General features: G+C 36.4%; 4 protein-coding genes across 5 annotated transcripts; 2 read left to right on the top strand and 2 right to left on the bottom strand.

Annotated features, from left to right (window-relative positions):
* Positions 1-1,124: 1,124 nt before the first annotated feature.
* Positions 1,125-7,153, top strand: LOC125827648 (protein IQ-DOMAIN 32). Its single transcript, XM_049506958.1, has 6 exons — positions 1,125-1,431; positions 3,129-3,755; positions 3,860-4,048; positions 4,283-4,363; positions 4,472-6,071; positions 6,790-7,153. The coding sequence occupies exons 1-6, from the start codon at positions 1,342-1,344 to the stop codon at positions 6,807-6,809; spliced, it is 2,607 nt and encodes an 868-aa protein (XP_049362915.1). The 5' UTR covers positions 1,125-1,341; the 3' UTR covers positions 6,810-7,153.
* An 832-nt stretch (positions 7,154-7,985) lies between these two features.
* LOC125827729 (uncharacterized) lies at positions 7,986-10,974 on the top strand. Its single transcript, XM_049507056.1, has 2 exons — positions 7,986-8,383; positions 10,599-10,974. Exons 1-2 carry the CDS (start codon positions 8,027-8,029, stop codon positions 10,626-10,628), a joined length of 387 nt encoding a protein of 128 aa, XP_049363013.1. The 5' UTR covers positions 7,986-8,026; the 3' UTR covers positions 10,629-10,974.
* Positions 10,975-11,266: 292 nt separating this feature from the next.
* Positions 11,267-16,065, bottom strand: LOC125827666 (uncharacterized). Of its 2 annotated transcripts, none has more exons than XM_049506982.1 (7): positions 15,773-16,065; positions 14,735-15,346; positions 12,749-12,939; positions 12,423-12,646; positions 12,149-12,345; positions 11,559-11,684; positions 11,267-11,469 (listed from the first exon to the last, which is right to left on the bottom strand). In XM_049506982.1, exons 1-7 carry the CDS (start codon positions 15,923-15,925, stop codon positions 11,371-11,373), a joined length of 1,602 nt encoding a protein of 533 aa, XP_049362939.1. In that variant the 5' UTR covers positions 15,926-16,065; the 3' UTR covers positions 11,267-11,370. The 2 variants fall into 2 exon arrangements, with proteins under 2 accessions (XP_049362939.1, XP_049362940.1); XM_049506983.1 differs by having other exon boundaries at positions 12,749-12,936.
* A 439-nt stretch (positions 16,066-16,504) lies between these two features.
* Positions 16,505-21,946, bottom strand: LOC125827645 (auxin response factor 5). The gene is made up of 14 exons (XM_049506953.1): positions 21,653-21,946; positions 21,338-21,453; positions 20,596-20,694; positions 20,421-20,477; positions 20,166-20,318; positions 19,977-20,061; positions 19,750-19,840; positions 19,425-19,589; positions 19,221-19,343; positions 19,038-19,113; positions 18,795-18,930; positions 17,460-18,718; positions 17,020-17,210; positions 16,505-16,863 (listed from the first exon to the last, which is right to left on the bottom strand). Exons 1-14 carry the CDS (start codon positions 21,753-21,755, stop codon positions 16,725-16,727), a joined length of 2,793 nt encoding a protein of 930 aa, XP_049362910.1. The 5' UTR covers positions 21,756-21,946; the 3' UTR covers positions 16,505-16,724.
* Positions 21,947-22,187: the final 241 nt, after the last annotated feature.

The raw sequence follows: 22,187 nt of genomic DNA, 5'->3' as shown, positions 1-22,187 counted from the left end.
GTTTTGTAGTGTAAGATTTTGAAAGTACTTTATTCAACAAAAAGTGGGGGGAAAAGATAAAGGTAAGATAAAACTACCTTAAAAAGTCATTAGATGAAGGAATATATTATGCTAAAAGATTAAAAAATAGTCATTTGTAGAAAATATTAATAATAATAATAAATAGATAGATGATAGTTAATGTCATTTCTTGTGATTATTAGTTGAACACGATATTGGTGAACTACTTTTGAATTTTCAAATACTTATGGTGTAATTAAAGATTTTTTATTGTTTTCATTTATTAAGTTATCTTTTTGTCTTCTTTTTTCATTTACTCAACTGTATTCTACATTGATTACTTTCAGAACTAAAATATTTAATATAGTAATAAACAATAGTAATAAAAGTAAAAAGTCATTTACAACTCAATAGAGGTTATAGATATGAAAGTAATAAAGAGAAGGAATGACTAAGGCAATTACGGATTTCACGAGGATTATAATGGAGTGATAAAGATTAAAAATTTTGAGTTCAAACTTGCTTTGAATAGCAAGCACTTTACTTCAAAATATAGAATTTCGTGGCATGAATTTAAATTTAGTTGAGCATTAATGAGTGTATATCAGCTTATCGAAAATATGATCTTAGATAGAAGAATATGAAAGACATAAATTAGGATAGAATGTTTGTAGGTTATAATGTGTTATTTTATTGTCCGTTTATCATTTTAGTAGTCGTAATATTATTTTTGTAGTTTTTTTATCTTTCAATTTTTATAACTATATGTTATTTCTTATATTTTCGTTACTTTTTTTGAATTATTTGAACTATTTTTTCTTGATTCAAGAGTATCAAAAACAACCTATTTATCTTTAAGGTAAAAGTAATGTCGTGTATACTTTATTTGTAAGATATATATACTCTACTCTCATCCTATTCTACGAGACTATACTGACTATGTTATTATTATTATAAAATAAATGATAATAGTAAAAGAGGAGAACAGATCTGAACTTTAATTTTTAAATAGGATAATTTTTGTCTTCAAGTCTCAACGGAAATATATTATTGATATCTTTTTCTTTAATTTTCTTTTCATTATATAATATATAAAGAGAGACTACTGGGACCTGTAAAAAAAACTGGAGCCACGGAACTCAAAATACAAAAGTTAGCTAGATTTAAGGAGAGCGTTTCAAGTCCGTGTTCTTAAAAATTTAATCTTTTTTTTTTACTTTTTTTTTCTAATTTTAATTATTATTATCAGCTCATGAGGTACAATTTCCAACAAATATAGAATATCTACTACAACACTTGCAAGACTGGTTAATCAGTGAGTGAAAGAAGAAGAAGAAGAAAATGGGAAAATCTACAGCTTCTTCTTGCTTAAAGATCATTGCTTGTGGCAGTGATTCTGTTGACCGTGATGAAATTGAAGCTCATCCTGAGGTGAAAAATCTACAACCCCTTTTTCTCAGATCAAATTTTCATTTAGTATATTCTGTTTTTTTTTCATTTCAAAGATGGTAATGTGTGTTAAAAATTGAATCTTTTTTGTGAGAAAATGGTTTTGAAGTGAATCTTGGATCAACCCATCAAACTGAGTCTGATCTTTTGTGGGGTTTTTTTGTTTTTACTAATTTGTTATGTTTTTGAAATGATGGAGTTGAGCTGATTTGGTTCTTGAATAAACGAGGTTTTTTTTTTTGTGGAAGGTATGTAGGAAAGTTTTGAACTTAGTCACTGGATCTCTATTAGGGGATGTAAGATTGTGAAATGTGGACTGATTTGTGGTTTGGTTGAGAACTTGTTTAGATGTGTTTTACATCAATGTTAAGTGAGAGTGTCTGAGATATTAAATAGTTCAATTGTTCATGTTTGTTTGTTAAATAATTGCCAACTCCAAAGGAAAGCTTGATTTTGGTCAGTTGATATAAAATCATTGACACCATGAAGCTGTGAGTGTACTGTATGGATTCAATGTGTTTCAAAATGGAAATGAATTGGATCACTATTGTAATTGGCTTTCTTTTGTTTAGAGGGGAATGAAAAAATAGTGATGTAATTTACCAAAAAAAGAAAATTGATTATTTGTGACTGCCAATGAGGGCTGTGTTTTCTAAGGTAAATGCTAGTGAAACCTTTCAATTTCTGGACCAGTCCACTGGATCAGTCAACTAATCAACGTCGCCTCAAACGCAAAATACCATATTTGTCTTTCAGTGTTTGTCAAAAATTTGTTTCATTAACTGAGTTGTACTTGATCTTAGTAATGTCTTTCAGTTTAGATAACATCTAGTTATCATTTCAATTTGAGTATGTCATATTTCAACGTCAAGTTAATTTTTTATGATGATGTCAACATGATAGTCCAATGCAATCACTACTTGTTTCCAAATGCTTTATGCCAAATATATGTTGCCTTCCTTCTTACATCATTATGGCCTTGCTGCTGTGTAGTTTGTAATATAAGTTGAGCTGATAATTCCAGCTATGAGACTTCACATTACCTACTACCTGATTGGTGGAATGCTTAAGTATGGAAAAGCAAATCAATTACCAATCCGCTGACATACATGTGACGAAACATGATTAAGAAGACAAGCTTGTGCATGATTTCATTTCTTATCAATGGTCTCTGGAGGTTGGCAGAAAAATAATCATCATTTGTGCAAAAAATGAACAGATATGATTAAGAAGATCTTGTCGTCAATGGATTCATTTCCCATCTGAGGCTTCTAGGCATATTAATTTTTCTTAGTAAGATGCTTGATTTTCAGATATTCCTACTATATGCATCATGACTCATCTATGTATGCGTGTTACATGATTCCAGAAATGCTCAATCTACAATCTGCACATCGTCCTGTCTTGTCCCTCGTGGTCTATAGTATGGATCTAATAAAGGATATTGATCTCTTTCCATTGTTTCCCTCTTTGTATATATACTTCATGGGTAAAAAGAGAAATTGATATACATGTGGGTGGGTGTTAAACTCAGCTACTTGCAATACAACTTTATATCATATTGGATGTTCAGTTAAATATCTTACTCAATTCTTATTAGGAATTTTTCAGAGTTTCTCTTTTGCCTTTTCCATCTCCTTTATACTTTGTCGAATGAATTATTTGATACATGTTCTTAGAGTAAAAGCTCAAGCGACAAACGTGGATGGAGTTTCCGCAAGAAATCTGCCAGGCATCGTGTATTAAGCAATACAGTAGTTTCAGAAACACCATCTGGGAACAAGGACTGGCCAGAAGCTGCTAATGCCAATCTGCAAACACAATCTAACTCCACCATTCCAGAGAAGGCATCTGTTGTCCAATGGGCAGATGAGAAACCCCAGTTTCCAACGGTCGAGAAGTCTCAGGTGTCGGCTGACGAGAAGCCCCAGGTCTTGGCAAATGAGAACCCCCAGGTCTCAGAGGATGAGAAGCCACAGGTTCTGGAAGATGAGAAGCCCCAGGTCTCAGTGGATGAGAACCCCCAAGTCTCCACGGACGCAAAGCCCCAGCTCTTGGTGGAAGTCTCAGCGGATGAAAAGCCCTTGATCTCCGAAAAAGTGAAGCTCGAGGTCTCCGAAGATGAGAAGCCCAGCGTCTCTTCAGATGAAAAGGCCCCCATCTCATCAGAAGAGAACTCCCTGCTCTCAGACTTGGTGGATGCAAAACAATCAGAACCAGTAACAGCTAGAGTCAATGATGGTAAAGCTGATGTCATCCTGGATGAACACGCTCTTGTTATCCAGACTGCAGTCAGAGCATTTCTGGTACCTCAATTTTGTCATCTATTCTTTCAATTAATTTGGCCATTTTATGGTTAAAGCTTTTGGCAATATAAATTTAATTTGTATTTGATTGTTTCTTCTCCTAGGCACGAAGAGCTCAATTGAAGCAAAAGCATATAACTAAATTGCAAGCTGCTGTACGTGGACATTTAGTTCGCAGGCATGCTGTAGGAACTCTGCGATGTGTTCAAGCTATTGTCAAAATGCAAACTCTTGTTCGAGCACGTCACACTAATCGCATTGCAGAAGGATCTAGTATCAAGGAGAAGCTAAAAGTAAGTATTGGAAAGATCAAGAGTATGAAACTATATAGGCAATAATTCTTTCTCAAGCATAAATCTGAATGTTTTTGCTCCCCTCGCTTTGGAATCCTAGATTTGACACTGAGGCACTCTTAGCTATCATTTGAGGCATTTTTTCTTTTCCCTCTCCCCCCACCCCCTTCCTTATGGGTGTTGTTGAGCCCTTTCAACTGATGGAGTCACATCTCTGATGTTTCTTTCTTTCAGGAAAAAGAGAACTCAGGAACAAAATCAGAGTTCACATACATTTCTATTTCAAAGCTACTGAGCAATAGCTTCGCTCGACAGGTATATATCAGTCATTTTCCGCTATATGATCTGAAATATGCGATATTCTTTTTTAAATATGTATCATTTCCCATCCAAACTGATTTGTTATTTCTCTTTTGGTACAAGCTCCTTGAATCAACTCCAAGGACCAAAAGTATAAATATTAAGTGTGACCCTTCCAAATCTGATTCTGCCTGGAAATGGTTAGAGAGATGGATGTCTGTTGCATCACCAGGAAATCAACCGTCACCACAGTCAGAATTATCTGCCGAGCAGCAGGAGAATGAACCTACCGAGCACCCCAGTAACCTTATGGAAAGTAAAGTTCAGCTTGATTCCGAGTCAATGGACTTCAGAGAGGGTGAGGAGGCATCGCTGTCTGCAGTGCCATCTGAAAGTGATGATAATTTGATCTCTTATGATGCAGACAGCTTAGATTTTCAAGCCGACATACCGACTTTACCTCCTCAGCCTCAGAATGTTGATGAAAAAACTTCGAGAGATGACTCTTCTATTCCTACTCAACTTAACGAGGCCAGGGCTCTCCCTGAGATGGAGCCCAATTCTTTCCCTGCAAACACTGAAGTTGAGAGAGAGGATACACATTCCCTTGAACTTTCAGAGACCGAGAGCAAAAAGATTTTACATGGATCAAGAAAGGCAAGTAATCCTGCATTTATTGCTGCTCAATCAAAGTTTGAGGAACTCACTGTGGCAGCTAAATCAACCAAAGTGACTAGTTTGCCCAATCATAAGACTGAAGATGAATCTAGTGAAGATACGTTTTCAACTATCACTGATCATTCATTTGGGGCAAGGGAAGCTGCTCCGTCAGAAAATTCTGTTCTTCATAGTACAAGAGCTCAAGTTGGTGGTTCAGAATGTGGCACGGAGCTTTCTATTTCTTCTACCCTGGATTCACCAGATAGGTCTGAAGTCGGAGGTCATGTATTTGAGCAGGAACTTCCTTCCAATGGTGGAACTGACCATCATAAGAGCAATGGATACCCTCACATTGAAGATGATAGTACAAATGACTTATCACACTCCTACTATGTTCAGGCAAGGAGAGAGGATCCTACTGATGATGCTAAGCATGTAGATGTTATGGTCAGTTCAGATCTATCACCCGAAGAACAGAAGCCAGAAAACAATTCAGTTAATGTTCAAATAGAGCACGAAGCTAAGACGGATCGACTATACAAGTCATCACCAGACGCATCTCCAGGGAGCCATATAACCGTCCCTGAATCCCAAGGGACACCTTCTAGTCAAGTGTCAGTGAATCCTAAGAAGCTAAAAAGTGAAAACAGTGGATCAATTCCCAAGCGCCGTTCTGCACCTGCTAGCAAAAAGTCTCCTTCAAAGCTAAACCATGCTCCAGGCACAACTAGTTCGGAACAATTATCTAAGGATCATAATAAAAATGAGAAGCGACGAAACTCGTTTGGTTCAACAAAAGCTGGACAAGCTGATCAGGAGGCTAGAGATAACAGTACTAGCAGTTCTCTCCCAAGTTACATGCAAGCAACAGAATCTGCAAGAGCCAAAGCTATCCCAAATAGCTCCCCAAGATCTAGTCCAGATGTCCACAATAAAGATGAATACATCAAAAAGAGACACTCTCTCCCTGGTTCAAATGGTAGGCAAGGTTCACCTCGTATCCAGCGGTCTCTGTCTAATGCACAGCAGGGTGCAAAGGGAAATGGAACTCAATCTCCACAGGGTATTTTCTAAACCTTCAGATGCCTTGCATAATACAATCTATTGCTATTTGTTACTGCAATGAGAACTGACTTGAGTTTCTGACTGGAGTTATGACCCGATACTCAGACTCATTTCCTACCTAGTACCTCCTTTCCCCCTTCGATAGAATCGAGATAGGATCAAGTATGATATCCCGAGTCTAGTCACCTGAAAACTACTAACACTCTGCTGATATCGTGTCACAATGATATAGATGAGTAATAAACTATAGTGTTTTAAGCATTAACAAATGGTATTAACTTCCTTTATGAATCCGGCATGTTCGTCAATTGCATCACTGTTTATAAAAACCAAATCTTTCATATCACACTATCACCTGGCATTTATTCTTCTCCTTGCACTCTGACCTTTGTTTTCTTTTAACTACTCTTACTGTGTTATATTTAGACCACTTAACTGCACTACTTTCATCGACACCAAAATTGTTGGTTGTAAACCATGCATGTGTGTCCCCTAGAGATCCTCTTAACCTTGAGCTTTTTCGTGCAAATTTTGGCAGTTTGCACAGGCATTAAGCTTCATAAGGATGAAAATTCACTGATAATTTATGATGACAATTGTGGGCACCAAGATTCTTTAACTGCTGGACTGACTTTTCTTTTCTTCTTCTTCCAATTCTGAGCTTTGTGGAATTCTCATATGTAATATTTTGTCGGTGTCTGATGTGTGTTTTTCAGAGAGGAAATGGCAGAGATGAGTAGAGTTCCTCTGTGACTCAACTAACGGATGGCATATGCGGGGGTTGTGGCTTATTGGCAATTCCTTTGGATGCTGGTCATCTGCCCTTAGGAACTCCACAGCAAAGCTATACCCAGGACCATTATTTATTTGTGAAGAGAAATGTAGAAAGAGTTATTTTTCTTGTAAATTTACTATTTTCTCATGCCTACTCAAACCCCCCTTTTCTTTTTCAAGGATTTTGTTTGAGATGCTTGTTCTTCTTTTTCCTTTACATCACCTTTGTGTGTATCTTTATATTGTGTGCTTTTCTGGCTGATGTATTTCTGACTGCTAATGAGAAGTTTGGAAGAGTTGCTTTCAGCTGTAGGTGCTGCCAACCCCCCTCCCCCACTATGGCATCTAAAGTTCATTTGATTCTTTTGATATTATGTAAAAATTGCCTTCAAATTTACCCAAGTCAGCTGGAGAACTATGCAAGAAGCAGGATAAACTGTGGGTTCAATAGGTACATGTATATGATGGAAATGGTATATAAGTATGAGAAGCTATATCTAGAAAGGCATCTTGGGTGATACAGAAGGTTATCAAAGCTAACCAATATATTAAGGATGATGGCTCAACCTGAATGATATACTTCCTCCATTTCAATTTGTTTTTCCGGTTTCAACTTTAACGCTAAATTTTAGAAAGTAAAGAATTTTTTTGAATCTTGGACTTAAACTAAAGAATAAAGATATATAGAATGTATTGAAACACACTCTAATCTTGTAGTTTTAAATATGTCATGTGGTGAATATAAAAAGTTAAAATTAAAGAGTTACCGGAAAAGGAAAGAAACATTCATTTAATAACGAAATAAAAAAAAAACGAATTATGAAAGTCTTCTCTATAAAATAATATGTACCAAACAAAACACTTTTGATATTAAAGATTTGCGTAAAGTTATCTTTGAATGTTGCTAACATTGTCTTCGAATGTTGTGATCTTAAATATATCAACGTAATATATTGATCATTATTAAGTATAGAAAGGTGCATAAACTTATAATGGAAGGAATAATAGAATTGTTTAATTACCAAAAAAAAAAATTAACAAAAAGTTTTTTATACCTGCACAATTACTTAAAAATTAAATGTGAAATAATTTTTATTGCCCACTTAAAAATAAAATCCAAATATATACTCAAAAAGAGAGGGGAAGCAGAAATCAGTGTAGCCAAAAGAGTGAAAGAAGATGTTGAAATTCTTGTCAAAGGTGAAAATCGAATTCAATGCCTTAGATCCACGCATAGCTTCATGTATGGAGTTTTTGGCTCAATGTAATGCTCCTAAAGCCAAAGAATCAAACCCAAGTTGCCAAGTTCAGGTCAAGCGCCGCACTGATGACCACCCACCTCAAATCTCTGTCACTTTCGTCAATGGAGTCGAGCAGACCTATGATGCTACTACTACACCGGCACAGAATATCCGTACCATGATTCTTGAAAAGGGTCAGTACCTTGAGACTGAACAGATGTTTCGTGAAGCTGGTGAGAAATGGCCTGTTATCATTCCTGATGAAGAGCTTAAACAACCATTTCTTGGAATAAAGGTGATAGCTTTTTCCCTTTTACATTGATTGTATGTGAATTTTTGTTGTGATTTGGTGGAGGCATATTGTCGAACAGGTTGAGTGTATAGCTTTTAGACCTGCTTATGTTTATTCTTTTCGTTTGGTTTGTGTGCCCGGGTTGGGGTGCAATAGCGGACTCGGGATTTTCAATAAGGTGATTCAAAATATAGAAAACTATACACATGAAGAAAAAAATAATTTTGACCTTGTGTAAATGGTGTAATTTTCAAGTGCTTGCACCCCTAGCTCATCCCTTAGAGGGGAAGAGCAGATTATGATCTCTTTCTATAATTTTCTGAAATTTGTTGCTTTCATTATAGATATGCTTCTCGAAGGAGGATATAGTTCGTTTGTGATCCTATATAGCTGGACTGTCTAAATTGGATGATGAAATGAGAACTCGTTTGTTGTGCTAGAGGTGTTGCATTCATGATTATTGTTACTATATTGTAGCTTATTCTGTACTTTGGGATCTGGAACACTCTTTTTTGCTAGTATTTTGTATATTCCATTCTTATTGAGTTCTTACTAATCTATTTGTTGTTCTTATCTGATGATCTATCTTCTCAAAGTCTTGGAACTTTTGTTTGCTAATCTTTAACGAATTCATGTTCATTCCTTGGTTTGTTAGCATCTGTACTGCCTATCGTTATCAACTAAAACATGAAATTAATAAGAATTCCTTCCAATTTGCATAAACTTGAGTAGAATAGTAAGATGCTCCCTTGTAATAGTCAGTGGCTATCAGTTCACCTAATTATTTGCAAATGACTATGTTTTAAGATCCCTCGCGTAATAATTTGTAGACAAAGAATAACAGGTTAATATTTTTTTTGGTGAATAGCATAACAGGTTGATATTCTTAAAATACTTTCATATCTCCTTGATATTAGAAGCTAAATGCTGCATTTACCAGCTCTTCTATATGCCAATGTGTGGCTTTGTGCATGTTTTTCTTAAAATGATATGCGAGACAACTCTTAGATAGCTGAAGGTATGTTTATCATGCGGAGAGTTGCTCACTATCATAAAGAAGGGATCTTGGTATCCTGAAAGGAGATGCAATTAAGGTTTTTGCCTTTCTAGTTGTCAATATGTATCACTTAGGTTCTCCTAAGACATCAGTTTGATGGATCTAAAATTGCATTAGTCAGTTATCCCAAGAAGATCAGTGAATTTAGACGATGTCCAGAGTTGTGATTAGAGGTGCTGCAATAAAACAGTTTTATGTCTCACTTATTACTTTCTAAAGATAATGTAGTGGTTTTGAGGAGCGGATTGATATCAGACCATTGGAAAGATTATGTAAGATTAGTTGTATAAGAGACTTTGAGGAACTTTCTGTTTTTAACCGGATCATTGATAAGAGCAAGAATATATTTCGTTGTAGTTGATAGTTGATAGATGATACTGATTTGGTTGCCATTGAAGAGTCACTCGCATTGGTATGCTTCAAGATCAGTTGCTAGTTATTAGTCTAGGAAGGTAATGTAGTCTAGGAGTACTTCCTTGTAATAAAATGAACTTCTTTATTATGTACGTAAAGTGATTGATTAGGGTACCCAAGGTCTTTCCCCCAAAAAGGGAAAGTTACCGTGTAGAAGACAATAGTCCTGAAGGAAAAGGCAATCGGAAGTGTTAGAGATCTGTGCTTTTAGCTGTTGAACGTATGAAGCATGGAAACCAAATTAAGCTCAGACATCCTATCAATTGCTTTTAGGTCTTCAACATGCCCTACAAACTAGCCTTAAGTGTGTTTAATTTCCTATATTTCTCCTCTTATTCCCTTCTCTTTTCCCTCTGTTCTGCTTGTCCCGGAAAAACTGTTCTTCTTCGATTTGAATATGAAAGAGATCTGGACATTTAGAATCATATGCATTTCTTTTTTCCCAGAGATATAAGTCATGAATACTCTCTTATCCTTTTTCCTTTTCAGAAACAAGTTACCTCTCCAAGTAAATTATTTCTAGTGCATAGAATGTTCTCCCAAGAACTTTGAAATTATTCGTTGTTGACCACAACCTTGTTCTGCACTGGTGCTGCTTAGGTTTGAGAACTTGTTGAAACTGTTAGCTAGTTGAGAGATAGATCACTAGCTACTTGTACCAACTAGCGTGTTGTCTATGTAAAACTTTGTTATTCCTAATTATTCATTTGGTTAGTCTTCTAACTGTATTTCTCTACAAATTTTCAGCCAAAGAAAGCAGAAGAGAAGAAGCAATAATCAATGCTACTCACACCTAGCTTCTCATCGGGGCATTTTCTCTGCGTTAGATCAGCTATATGACATTCCAGAGAGATGAATCTTCAAATAGGGGCAAAGCTAGCTTTTTGTTGCATTTATGTCAACAAGAATATTAGATTTGTACTAGATCATGAATTTGCTATCCTTTGTATTGTGAGACTTTGAAATGCCTTCCCAATCCTCATTTCTCCTACCTTTTATCCTTGCAAAAGAATAAAATTCCCTTCTAAAAGGTTTGATCTCATTTTGGAATCGACCCTAATACCGTCTTTGAAGTAAACAGTGGTATGTGCATTTTCTGGCAAAGTTATATTTGTTTCAAAGTAATTGATATTCTGTAAAAGCAAGAAGTTATTACTTTATGCAAACTGTTTCAATTAAGTGAGGAGGAGATAAATTAATCTAGACATGCTCTTATAATATAACTATCAAATGTCTTATCTAGGATTGTACAAAAATCATAGATGGTGGATAATATTGACCAAACAGAGCATCTCAAGTCTAGTATACATCTTACATAAAATGCATTATGTTTGTTTACTAAATAAACTTACTCACTTTTGACACTAGAGATCACAGAGAGTGCGTGAAATAGAGACTTTGAAACCAAACATACAAATCTTATTCAAAGTGAAGTAGCATATAAAACTTGAACATCTCCTTATGTACATAATGATAAAAGTTCTGGATCGTGTGAAATCTCTTCTAGTGAAGAATCAGCTCATCGATCTTCTCGACGAACTCTGTTAGGGTCAGAAACCATATCCATCATCATTTTCTCGGGGGAGTCTTCCCAATTTCCAAATGTTTTCAAGTCAACCTGCAGATAATGTTGAGATAAAAATTTGGGTTATCATGCTGCTCATAACATAATGAAGCAGTGAATAATGTCCACTGAAGTCATATTACCTTTCGTCTTTGCTCAGTAAAGAGTTCTTCCCTCTTTTTGTACGATGATTGAATATCTCTAGCCCTTTTTCCTCCCAATCCCAATACCTCCACGTCCATAATCGAAGCTTCAACTGGTAAGAACCCCTGAATATGGCATTGAGATGATTGAGAACTTCAGAAGAGAAACAACAAGAACTTCTAAAGAGCAATGGTCAGCATTTGAAGTATTACCATTTATACAAAAGGCATTTTTCCTTGGTACTTATACAAGAAATAAAAGCTAGTAGCTAATGCTAATCAAGTCACAAGTATATTAAACAAATGTATGCAAGCGAAAGAGTGGATATGTTGATTTGTGTTTTTACCGGATCCATGTGTTGCAGACTCTAAGCTAGTTTTGCAAATTTATCGCAGTTACAAATAAAATCAATTAAATGCCAAGAGCAACTTCTTTCTGGTCAAAGAATGAAAGCTTTGTTTGACTAACAGAGGCATGAAGGGGAACAAACAATATGGAGGAAGCCTATACAACTATGCTTTTTAAAGATAATCGAAGTATTTTCACACCTCTGCCATATATATGCATTTAAATGACTCATCTACTATACCTGGTCAGGGTAAAGAGGACCATGATGGTAAGTTTTGTCACAAGCATGATGACGAACTATAACTTTAGCAAAATCTTCATCCACAAATATTCTTTCATTGCCAGAGGATCCTCCAAAAGCAAGTCCGACAGGCTTCGGATGAGCTTCATATTTAACGGTTCCATGCAAGTGGCTGTAAACAAAGTTTTTCTCCTTTCCTGTCAAAGAACATATATTAGCCTTAGGCACGTCATTCATGTAGAAATCTCCAAGCTGGTAAGACCAGATACACTACCTGAAGGTGTGAATACATGAAAAACTGGACTGATGGAGTATAAACTACCAGACGTCCCATAGAAAGTGTCATGATTTTCAAAACCCTGATGAATGAGAGCACCAATAATCCATCTCCTTGCATCATTATTGGCCTCATGAGCAGAGATAAGAATTAGCAATGGAGCATTATATCCTTCAATATTTGACCAGAATCTATTCAGACCTTTTCCATGAAGGGAAGACCTGTAGGTTGGGAGAAACATTGAAAATCAATTCAGAAAGATAGAAAGTAATACAAGAAATTCACAGAGTTCGACTAATAGTCGACCTAAGCCAGGTACTAACCGATAAAGTAGGTAATCATCTACTTCCTCTGCAGCACTTGGAAAGCATACTTTTGAAATTTCATCACTTAAAGTGCCCCTCAATGTAAGTGAGATAGCCCAAGCCCTTCCAGAATTAAAGAGATGGCCAACACTCATTTCCTTTGCAGAAATATCATGTGAGAAAAGGTCCGCTTGGTCAAGTTTTTCCTGCTATTAGTTCAACTTCAGAATTAGTAATTGCAGAATTCCAATTTCTTGATCACAGTGCGGTAAGTGTTCATATATAATATGGCATCAAGGGCAACAAATAACAACTGTGAAACTTGCATAACTGCTTATCTTCGTCTTTTATCAAGAAGACAACAACACAATCAGCCAGAATATGAAGCACTTGAACTCCAATAAAAATCTGGTTATGGGTTATCGTAAGATGTCAAACTCAAACTAGAGTTCTACTTGGACAACAAGCTTTAAAGATAGCCTTGAGAGATGAGAAAGGTGTTGTGTGTTGGTTCATAGCTTACTTGTTTTTCTTCCCTCCATTCTTCTACCATTGTCTTTTTATATCAAAGACATGGTCCCGAAGTGGAAGACATATTAGTCTTGAGAGATTAAAAAAAGGTGATAAATAGATGTTACAAAACACTCGATAGAATTAGGCATTTCAGAAGACGGGAAATATTGAGTTGACCTTAAGGTAGTGATGCAAGACAAAAATATATAACATATAAAGATTAGTAGTAGTTGATGATATGAGCTTAAACGAAGAAATGAGGATTCATGTAGCTGACCCCAATTTGTTTGGGACTAAAGCGTAGTAGTAGTTGTTTTAAGTGAACTATTTTGTTCAGATGAGCACCACGAAAGTGCTATGATGTGCATAAAAATGTCTAGACATTTGTACCAAAAAAAGGAGTCAGTGAAATCCATGCCAATTCTACATTACAGAGGTTCTCTTCGCATGCGAGAAAACTACATGAGGCACAACATGCACAGAAGTAATCTAATGAAAAAGAACAACTTACAAATTGAAAAACTACTCGCACTAGATGTTGGATGAACTGCTGATATTGATCCAAAAAAAAAGATTTTTTCAAGCGATTGTGTGATAACTTTTTCTTCTTCTCAATCATTCAAGATATTATGTGAATTAATCTATTACTGAATCTAATGAGTTAAACTTAAATTAAAGTAAAAAGAAAAAGTTTTCTAGTTTTATAAGTGTTCGCTTTAAAATAGAAAATGGATTCGATACAATTCAACAGAATCTAAGAAAACTTGAGCCGAGGGTCTTTCGAAAACAGCCTCTCTTCCTCCACGAGGTAGTAGTAAGGTCTGTGTACATTCTAACCTCCCCATTACCTCAACAAAGGGAAGCATCAAGTACATGGCACCCTTTGATAACAGAACTAATTACTCTTGTTATTTCAGAAGACTCGTATTGACTAGTAGCCATTGGGTAACAAAACCAATTGCAAATATTCAGTAATTCACTTCTAAGAAAGACTAGCTTATCAAGCATGTTAACGGGCAGAAACTCCATGGTGAAAACTGAAGACACTCATGGGTTAATTGTTCTTTCATTAAGGATATATACTACTCCTTCTATTGTCTCAATTTATGTGAGACTCTTTCCTTTTAGTCCATCTCAAAAAGATGACACCTTTCTATATTTAGTAGCAATTTAAATTTAAACTTCTCATTTTACCCCTAATAAGATGATTTATAATCGCACAAATATCTATGACTTATTTTGAACCACAAGTTTCAAAAATGTTCCTTTTCATTCTTAAACTTTGCGCCCAGTCAAACACTTCCACATAAATTTAGACGAGGGAGTATGGCATTTTTCTCTTTGCCCACAAGAATTAGTCTTGTGAAACCCTTTGGACATATTGAAACACCTACTTTACTCAGTTTCTTAATGCACATTGCCTTCATGATATCAAAAGAATCAATCAATACAACACACATCCGTGAATTTTTAAATTTAAAATGGGAGTACCTTGTGAGCAGCTACGTAAAACAGTCTAGCATGGACAAATTTTCCAAAGCAATCGGAGAGGCTTGGCACCGTCTTCAAAGCCCACATTATAATCTTTGCAACAGGAAGTTGTATATCCATATCTAAAATGCTGGTCTCCCATAAATCCATTTTTTTATCAGCTTCGGCACAAGAGTCTATAGCTGACAAAACCAAATGTGTAACATCTGGAAGACCAGAATCACCTAAACTAGACGAAGCCTTCAACTTGTTCGAGTCCCACCACATAATCCAACACATAGAAAGAAGCATCTGAACATCAACAGGCAATAAAAATCCACTGATTTTACAATCATCCTCATCGGAAACGACCTGTAGTTTTTCTGGAAGACCTGCCTTAACAGATATCATCCCAAATAACCTCAACAAACTATTAAGTGAAGCTGAACTAACTGTCCTTCCAGAACACTTTATATAGCCCTTTAGAAACTCAACCCAACTGATACCTCCCTTTTCAGACAAGAAAAACAAGTCAACTATTGAAGAACTCAAATTACTCATCAAAACTGGAAATTCCTTTGGCACTACAGACTCTTCGTTTGTTGATCCATCAATAGAGAACCCAAAACATTTCTGTAACCAACAACATAAATTAATCACAAAACAGCTCAAAACAATAACTAAACACAGAAAATTCATGAAAGTTCCAACTTTTGCTACAAAAGCACTTGTGGTTTATGCAAAAAAAGTCTCTCAAATGTAAACATCTTAGCACAACCCAAAAATAACTCAAAAACTGAAATGGGAGATCCATAAATTCCACCAAAATTCCAGTTTTTACTAGAACCCCATTTGTGGGTGATTCAAGAATAGTCACCAAAATGCAAATTGAGCACAGATAAGCAAAAGGTTAAAGTTTGGGAAATCCATAAATTCCAAGAAAATTTCAACTTATGCTAAAACCCCACTTGTAGGTAATTCAAACAATGTCACCAAAATGTAAATTGAGCAAAGAGAAGCAAAAGGGTAAAACTTTATGAGCGGAACAAGAACAATTACCTGAAGGGAATGAATGGGGATGGAGTTAGTTTGAGGATCAGAAAGAACAGAGAAAGCTTTTTGAAGATTAGGAAGAGCTCCAGTTGAAGCAGCTATAGATTCTGCTTCACGTTGCTCCGGCGACACTTGCTCGGCCGATGAAGATTGACCCATTTCTGCTTAACTGGAGTCCGATAGACAGATTTTCCCTTTTGCCGGTTGTCGTCGGTGGAAGATTGGAAGTTCAAAGCATCAAGGAATTGTCGAGAAAAGACACGTATCAATAAGATTTATATACATTTCGATTATGTGGCTCTTTGTGCCACCCAAAAGACAATAAAATATTGAGGGAATATTTATTCAAAGATTAGAAAGCAGTAGTAATCATGTAATTTAGTCAGTTTCAACATGGATATCATATTAAAAATTAAAAAAGATTTTTTTTTGCCACGTGTCATAATATTTTGCACTTAGCTAATGCAATGCAATATATTGTCAAGGCAGGTGATATCATGTCTTTCAAAAATGTCGAGACGAGTGAATTATTGTCACGTGATCACGAGGTCACAAGTTAAAACTATGAAATCAACATCTTACAAAAAATGCAAGATAAGGTTGATGCTATATATCATTTATAGTCTGGCTCTTCCCAAACCTGCATATAGCGAGAGCTTAATGCAAACGGATTGTACTTTCATTTCCAAGTCATAACAACTTTCTCCATTAAGAAACAGCCTTTAAAGACAAACAAGATGCAGCTGAAAACAACTCTAATATGTGGAAGGCAAAGTTCAATATGCTAAAGCTGTTTTCTTACAGAGTCATCAACACTCATAAATTACAACACTAATATAACAGAAACCTAGTGAATCATCTTCTTCTTAAGTTGTTCAACAACATTACATTTGCATGTTGCTCCATGCAACTCTAGTGATCAATCACTGTGAACTCTCATAGATCACTTGTATTGAGCTCAGTTTGGAAATTCTGATGTTGAGCCATTTATGCCTTGCAATCCAGCAGAGTTCAGTAGCTGCATTCCTTCCTCTCCCATTTGCTGGACTTCAGTAGGCGATAAAATTCTGATGCATCGAACACATCCAACAAATTCCCTGCAAGACCATTCAATAGATATTAGATGAACATCATATACTGAGTTTGTTTCTGGATTATGCATTGTAAAGTTATTGATCTAAAGTTAAAAATGCATAGTATGCACTTCATTTTGCAACCTGAATATGAGAGAGATTGTGTCAAAGAGAACTTACTCCCAAGGATCATCCCCAACAAGGAGGACATCATTCTCAAAATCCACATATACCAACTTCCAGCTTGAGCCTCGAGTGTCATTCAGAAGCCCCTCAAGTCCAAACATTCTTTCAATTTCAGACCGCAGTTCTTCATAATTTTTAAAACCGGAGACATCAATTGATCTTCCTACAGATCCAGTCTTCTGAATCTGTACACCAGTAAATCTAGTCAGATTACATATAGAACATTGAAATACAAAAGTGACCATTTCATAGCATATAAACGGATATATAGTGAAAATGCAGAGGGAACTCAAAAACGAAGTGGTGAAATAAGCTTAAAGAGACGAAGAAGATCGCACAAGTAATGAGTTAACATAAGCATAGTATCTATCAACTCTGGAAAAACTTTGCTAGTAAGTACGATAGCACATAGCTACTACATATAAACTGCTTACCTTCGTATATGTCCGCACACGTGGAGCAACTTGCTGCCATGAGCTATTCTGCAAAAGATTACATTCATCAAAATTTACATTGCTTGATGATGCACCACCCGAGTTGTCAGCAAATTCTTGTACAGAAAAATTCTGAGAATCTGCCAGGCTGGCTGATGTAATTTGAGATTGAACATCTTGACTAGAACTGATGTTGCCTAATAGAAAATCTGAAGGATTCTGGAAATCAGTATGCTTCAAATTGCAGAACTCATCTAACACTGTGCTCGAAACAGAATTATCGATCACTGTGCTCCCGCTGTTGCTATCAAAGTTAAGACAACTATATATATCACTTTGGTTATGGCTCTCCTCTGACAGGTCTTTAAAACCATAAGAATCAGGTAGGAATTGCATGTTAGTTATGTCTAGTGGAACATGAAGGTTTGTCTGGGAAAAGCACTTAACATCATTCAACTGATGATCCCACAAATCCTGGCCAATTGGAGCTAATCCATGACCAATAGTATCAGGCAGCATAAAAGAATTGTCATGCTTTGTCAAAGTGGAGGTCGACACAGGATATCTGAGCAATCCAGCAGCAGATTGGAGAGAGGACAGATTCCACTCATTAGTAGTGGGGCATTGAAGGATATTGTTGGAACCAGCAGAATCAATTTGAGGGTTATGAGGAATGAGCCATGGACTAGCTTGTAATTGAGAAAAGCTGTTATGGTGGGAAGCTGTCGCACTCGCATCAGTTGGAAGATGATGGGGACTTGCAGGCTTGATAGTCACTTTGTCTTCATTACACTGAAACTGATCTAACTTAACTGATGAATTACTTGTTTCTTTTCTTGGCTCGGAACTTTTTCCAATAACGTCAGTTTCTACATTTTCCGGAGGTTGAGACCTCGCCTGCAGAGTTGCTTGTTGTGAAGAAATAGAGTTCACAACACTAACAGGTTGATTAAGGATGACTTCTGAATTTGTTTCACTTTGTGCAGGTGTAGCTTCTACAGTCATTAGCTCAGGTTTTTGGTTTCCTGCTGGCTGTATAACATTCCTAGCTTCCTGAGGTAGCGCAACCTTAATGTCTTGTACTGAGGGAACACGGCATTGAAGACCAGTAAGGCCAGGAGGAGGTCTTATCAGCATCTTCATTAGCTGTTCTGACCATAGATTTGAGATAGAGGAACTTTGAAGATCCCCATATACATTTTCAGGAACACGCATGAAAGGGCGGTGCTGCATCAAACTGTCCCACTCAGTCTGTGCTCCTGTTGTAATCAAAAGTTAAAACTATCAGAAAAATTGAATAAATCAAATGAGAGGAAGAAGTAAGGATCAACTTACCCAAAAAGGTAGACTGGTAAGGTCGTTTGAGGCCTGCAGTCAGGGAAGGAAATATGAAGAGACTTTCTGGTGTCTCAACTTCCCATGGACCAACTCTATTCTGCTTGTCTCCACATCCAGGCTCATCCCACTCTACCTGTTCATATAAGCCGTGTCAAATTGATAGAAAACCATGAAGGGCCAATTAGCTCACATTCAGCAAAACATGATAATTAGCTATAATCAGTGTACAATTTTGATCACCTGAAGACACCGCCACTTGGAACCAGGCCATCTCAGTGGATCCAAATCACTAATGCCGCTAATAGTGCCCATATATCTGAAAAAGAGGACGATAGGAATTCAAAGTCAAATAAAGTGAATAAGATTGATTATCAGAATCTAATTTTAACAAGTGATCCCACGAATCCAGCACGGAAAGTATACCTGCGTTTACCCGATTCCTCAGTTTCAAACATCATTCCAAATCTCATACCAACTGACAGTTGTGTGTTATAAACAGATTTTCTATATTTGGCCAAAGGAATGACAAACTCTGAAGGGCATGCCCTGTAGAAAATTAGCATCTAGTTATAGGCAATCTCACAGCTATGTGAAGTATGAAAATGGAAGCTGCATTATTAGGCATACCTAGGATTGTAGAATATTGTGAATGTGCTTCTATTAGCAGCAGCATGGGCAGCAGCAGCAAGTACTCCAATATGCATACTATCAGCAGACAGAACTGAAGAGGGCAATGAAGTTTGCTGACGGTTAGCACGCCTCACTCCCAGCAATAACTGTGACTTCTCATCCCTACAGCAGTAAAATTCAAAATATGAATCAGTGAGTGCAACGTAATGGATACTCTCTTGCTTGCTTACCATCAGAATGTTTAAAATTTTTATAAGCACATAATTCTCAACATTGAATGATTCATGAAGCTGCAACTTCCATTACTATGTTTTTGCAATACCTGATAAATAGAACAGAGTCACCAGCTCTAAGGCGTTTTGCTCCAACAAACATGCTCCATCCGGTTGTGAGAAGATGTCGCTTTGGCTGCCCTACACAGTAAGACAAAACAGGGGGAATAAACATTAAACTGAGAGCCAAGTGAATCATGAAAAGACAAACAACCACCACAACAAAGCGAAACAAAAGAGAGTAGGATTTTGTATAATCCAATTTCAGCATGCTCACCGCGGTATATGTGACGGAATGTCCAAGTATTATCATGCAAGTCTCGTACAACAAGCTCTTGCGTTGGAGGTTGCATCGAATAATCCTAAAAGAGCAAGTAAATACAACACAAGAAGCCAGGGAAACTTTTAAGTCTTCTTTTACTCCATCTTGGCAAATGTAATTCATACAACAAAAAATAAGCCTCACCAAGGGTGGGAATAGCTTTTCTGCTGCTCTTCTAGGAACAGAGAATCCACCGTGTGTGCTTGTATCACTGGCAGTCAAAGTTTTGCAAAAGAACTCAGTTGGATGCTTATTAGGCTTCAACCCAAAGTCTGGAATGGGGAAGACATCTTTCTCCTGACCAAGAACACATATGAGGAAAGAATTTAAGCATGCATACTATCATTACATTAGCATCTGTATAAAATTTTAGTACAAATAATAGATTTTTAAACTTACAGAATTCACAGGTTGGAGACTCATTTGGGCATAGATCTCATCTGTCTCCTTATCTGCCTGTAAATGACACGACAAACAAACAACAGTATGATATCAGACTAACTGCAGATAGTACTCCAATATAATAATAAAAGCATATTATATGGAGTAAAAGCATTATCTTAAAAGCACATACATGCAGGGTAACATTGTGAACTTGGCACAACAACTGAGAAGCAAGATTTGGATAATTAGGTATCTGTGAAGTTGCTGTTCTATTTGTGGAAACCGCCACCTGTTGCAACAAGTTAAATTTTTATCAGCTTCTCTTGGAAATAGTCTTATCTCAACAACCAACAAAGCACAAGCTGTGAATGGACAGAACAAATGACCATTGGACTCAGTAATCGATAGGAGATCTTCGCCTTTCATGGTTTTCCTAACTACACTAACAAAACTACCAGAATACATTTACCAGGATATCCATAGTTGCTTATATAGAAAGAAGTCTTAGATATTTAAACAAAAGAAAGAGAAATGCTTTACTAAGAAATCAGCATAAAATATTCTTAGCCATTAACTACAACTTGATTCAAGTTTAAATTCAACAAATACAGATTTACAACTTCTTGTATTGATTCCCTTCAACATTCTAATAGGACAAAAGAAAAGGAACTCAGAACAAAGTTCTCCTTCAAAAAAAAAAAACTTGCACATCAAGTACTTAGTACATTATTTTCTCCCATTCACCCACAAAGCACCACATCAAGCTGTTAAATCAATTTCTTCAGATAAAGGGTTTGAAGAACTAGGATTGAACAATTCCGTCGAAAGTCGATGCTAACAGATCCAAATTCAGACAATTTTGCACAATTTTGAAAAGAAATGATAATAAAATGTAGCTGTACAAAACAACAATAACAGGAAAAAGATCACACCTGTTCACTGTGCCCCTGTGGGAAGTAATACACAAGGCTTCCAACCTGAGGCAAAGTTACAAGTGGGCCAGCACAAGCATGCCACAACTCAGAACTAATATGCTTCCTTCCTCCTCCTATATTGCATCAAGATTCAACAAAATCCACGTAAAGATTCAATTTTTACAACTATTAAAACTAGATAGTCAATTTCAAGATTCATTTTTTTATATTTTGCCTAGTCTGAGCTGAGCTCATACACAACTCCAAACACCAAAGCCTTCATGTTTATGCAATAAACAAGAAAAAAAAACAAGAATTCACAAGGAAGCTAACCAGTATGATCCTGCATTCCCTTCAACAATTTCATTTCCTCAAGTAGAGTATGTGCTCCACTAACCAAACTCCCTGGCTTGTTCTTTTCTTCAACAGAACCCATGAAAACCTCTGTGATTTCCTTTACATCAACCCCAAAACCAAAACCAAAGAACCCATCTTTCCAAAAAAAACTCCCACTACCCACCAATCAGCAAGTCAACAAGATGACATCTTTGTTAGTTCAAACTAACAAAACTGCCAACCCACATTCCAAGTCAAGGGAATGATTCTTAAGAGGAATGAAAACATACTACAGAAACATTTTCTTAGAGAATAAAAGACCAAAGAGAGAATCTAAGTTATTATGCAAGAAAACAATCTAACTGGACGGAGAGAGCATGCCCAAATAATCCAAAACCAAAGAACAAACACCCACCCTGCAAAAAGGGTCTTTCTCTCTGCAATCTAAGTGGGCCTTACTCTCCATCAACACCCCATCAAAGCAAATTCCTTTCTTCTTTTTTTCAATTTTTGCAAATTATAAGGAAGAATA

This window comes from Solanum verrucosum, unplaced genomic scaffold, assembly GCF_900185275.1.
Source record: "Solanum verrucosum unplaced genomic scaffold, falcon-dt-bn FXZP01000064.1, whole genome shotgun sequence".
Taxonomy (NCBI): Eukaryota; Viridiplantae; Streptophyta; class Magnoliopsida; order Solanales; family Solanaceae; genus Solanum; species Solanum verrucosum.
The sequence above is the reverse complement of the archived record's forward strand: the minus strand, read 5'-3'. Positions and strand labels throughout refer to the sequence as shown.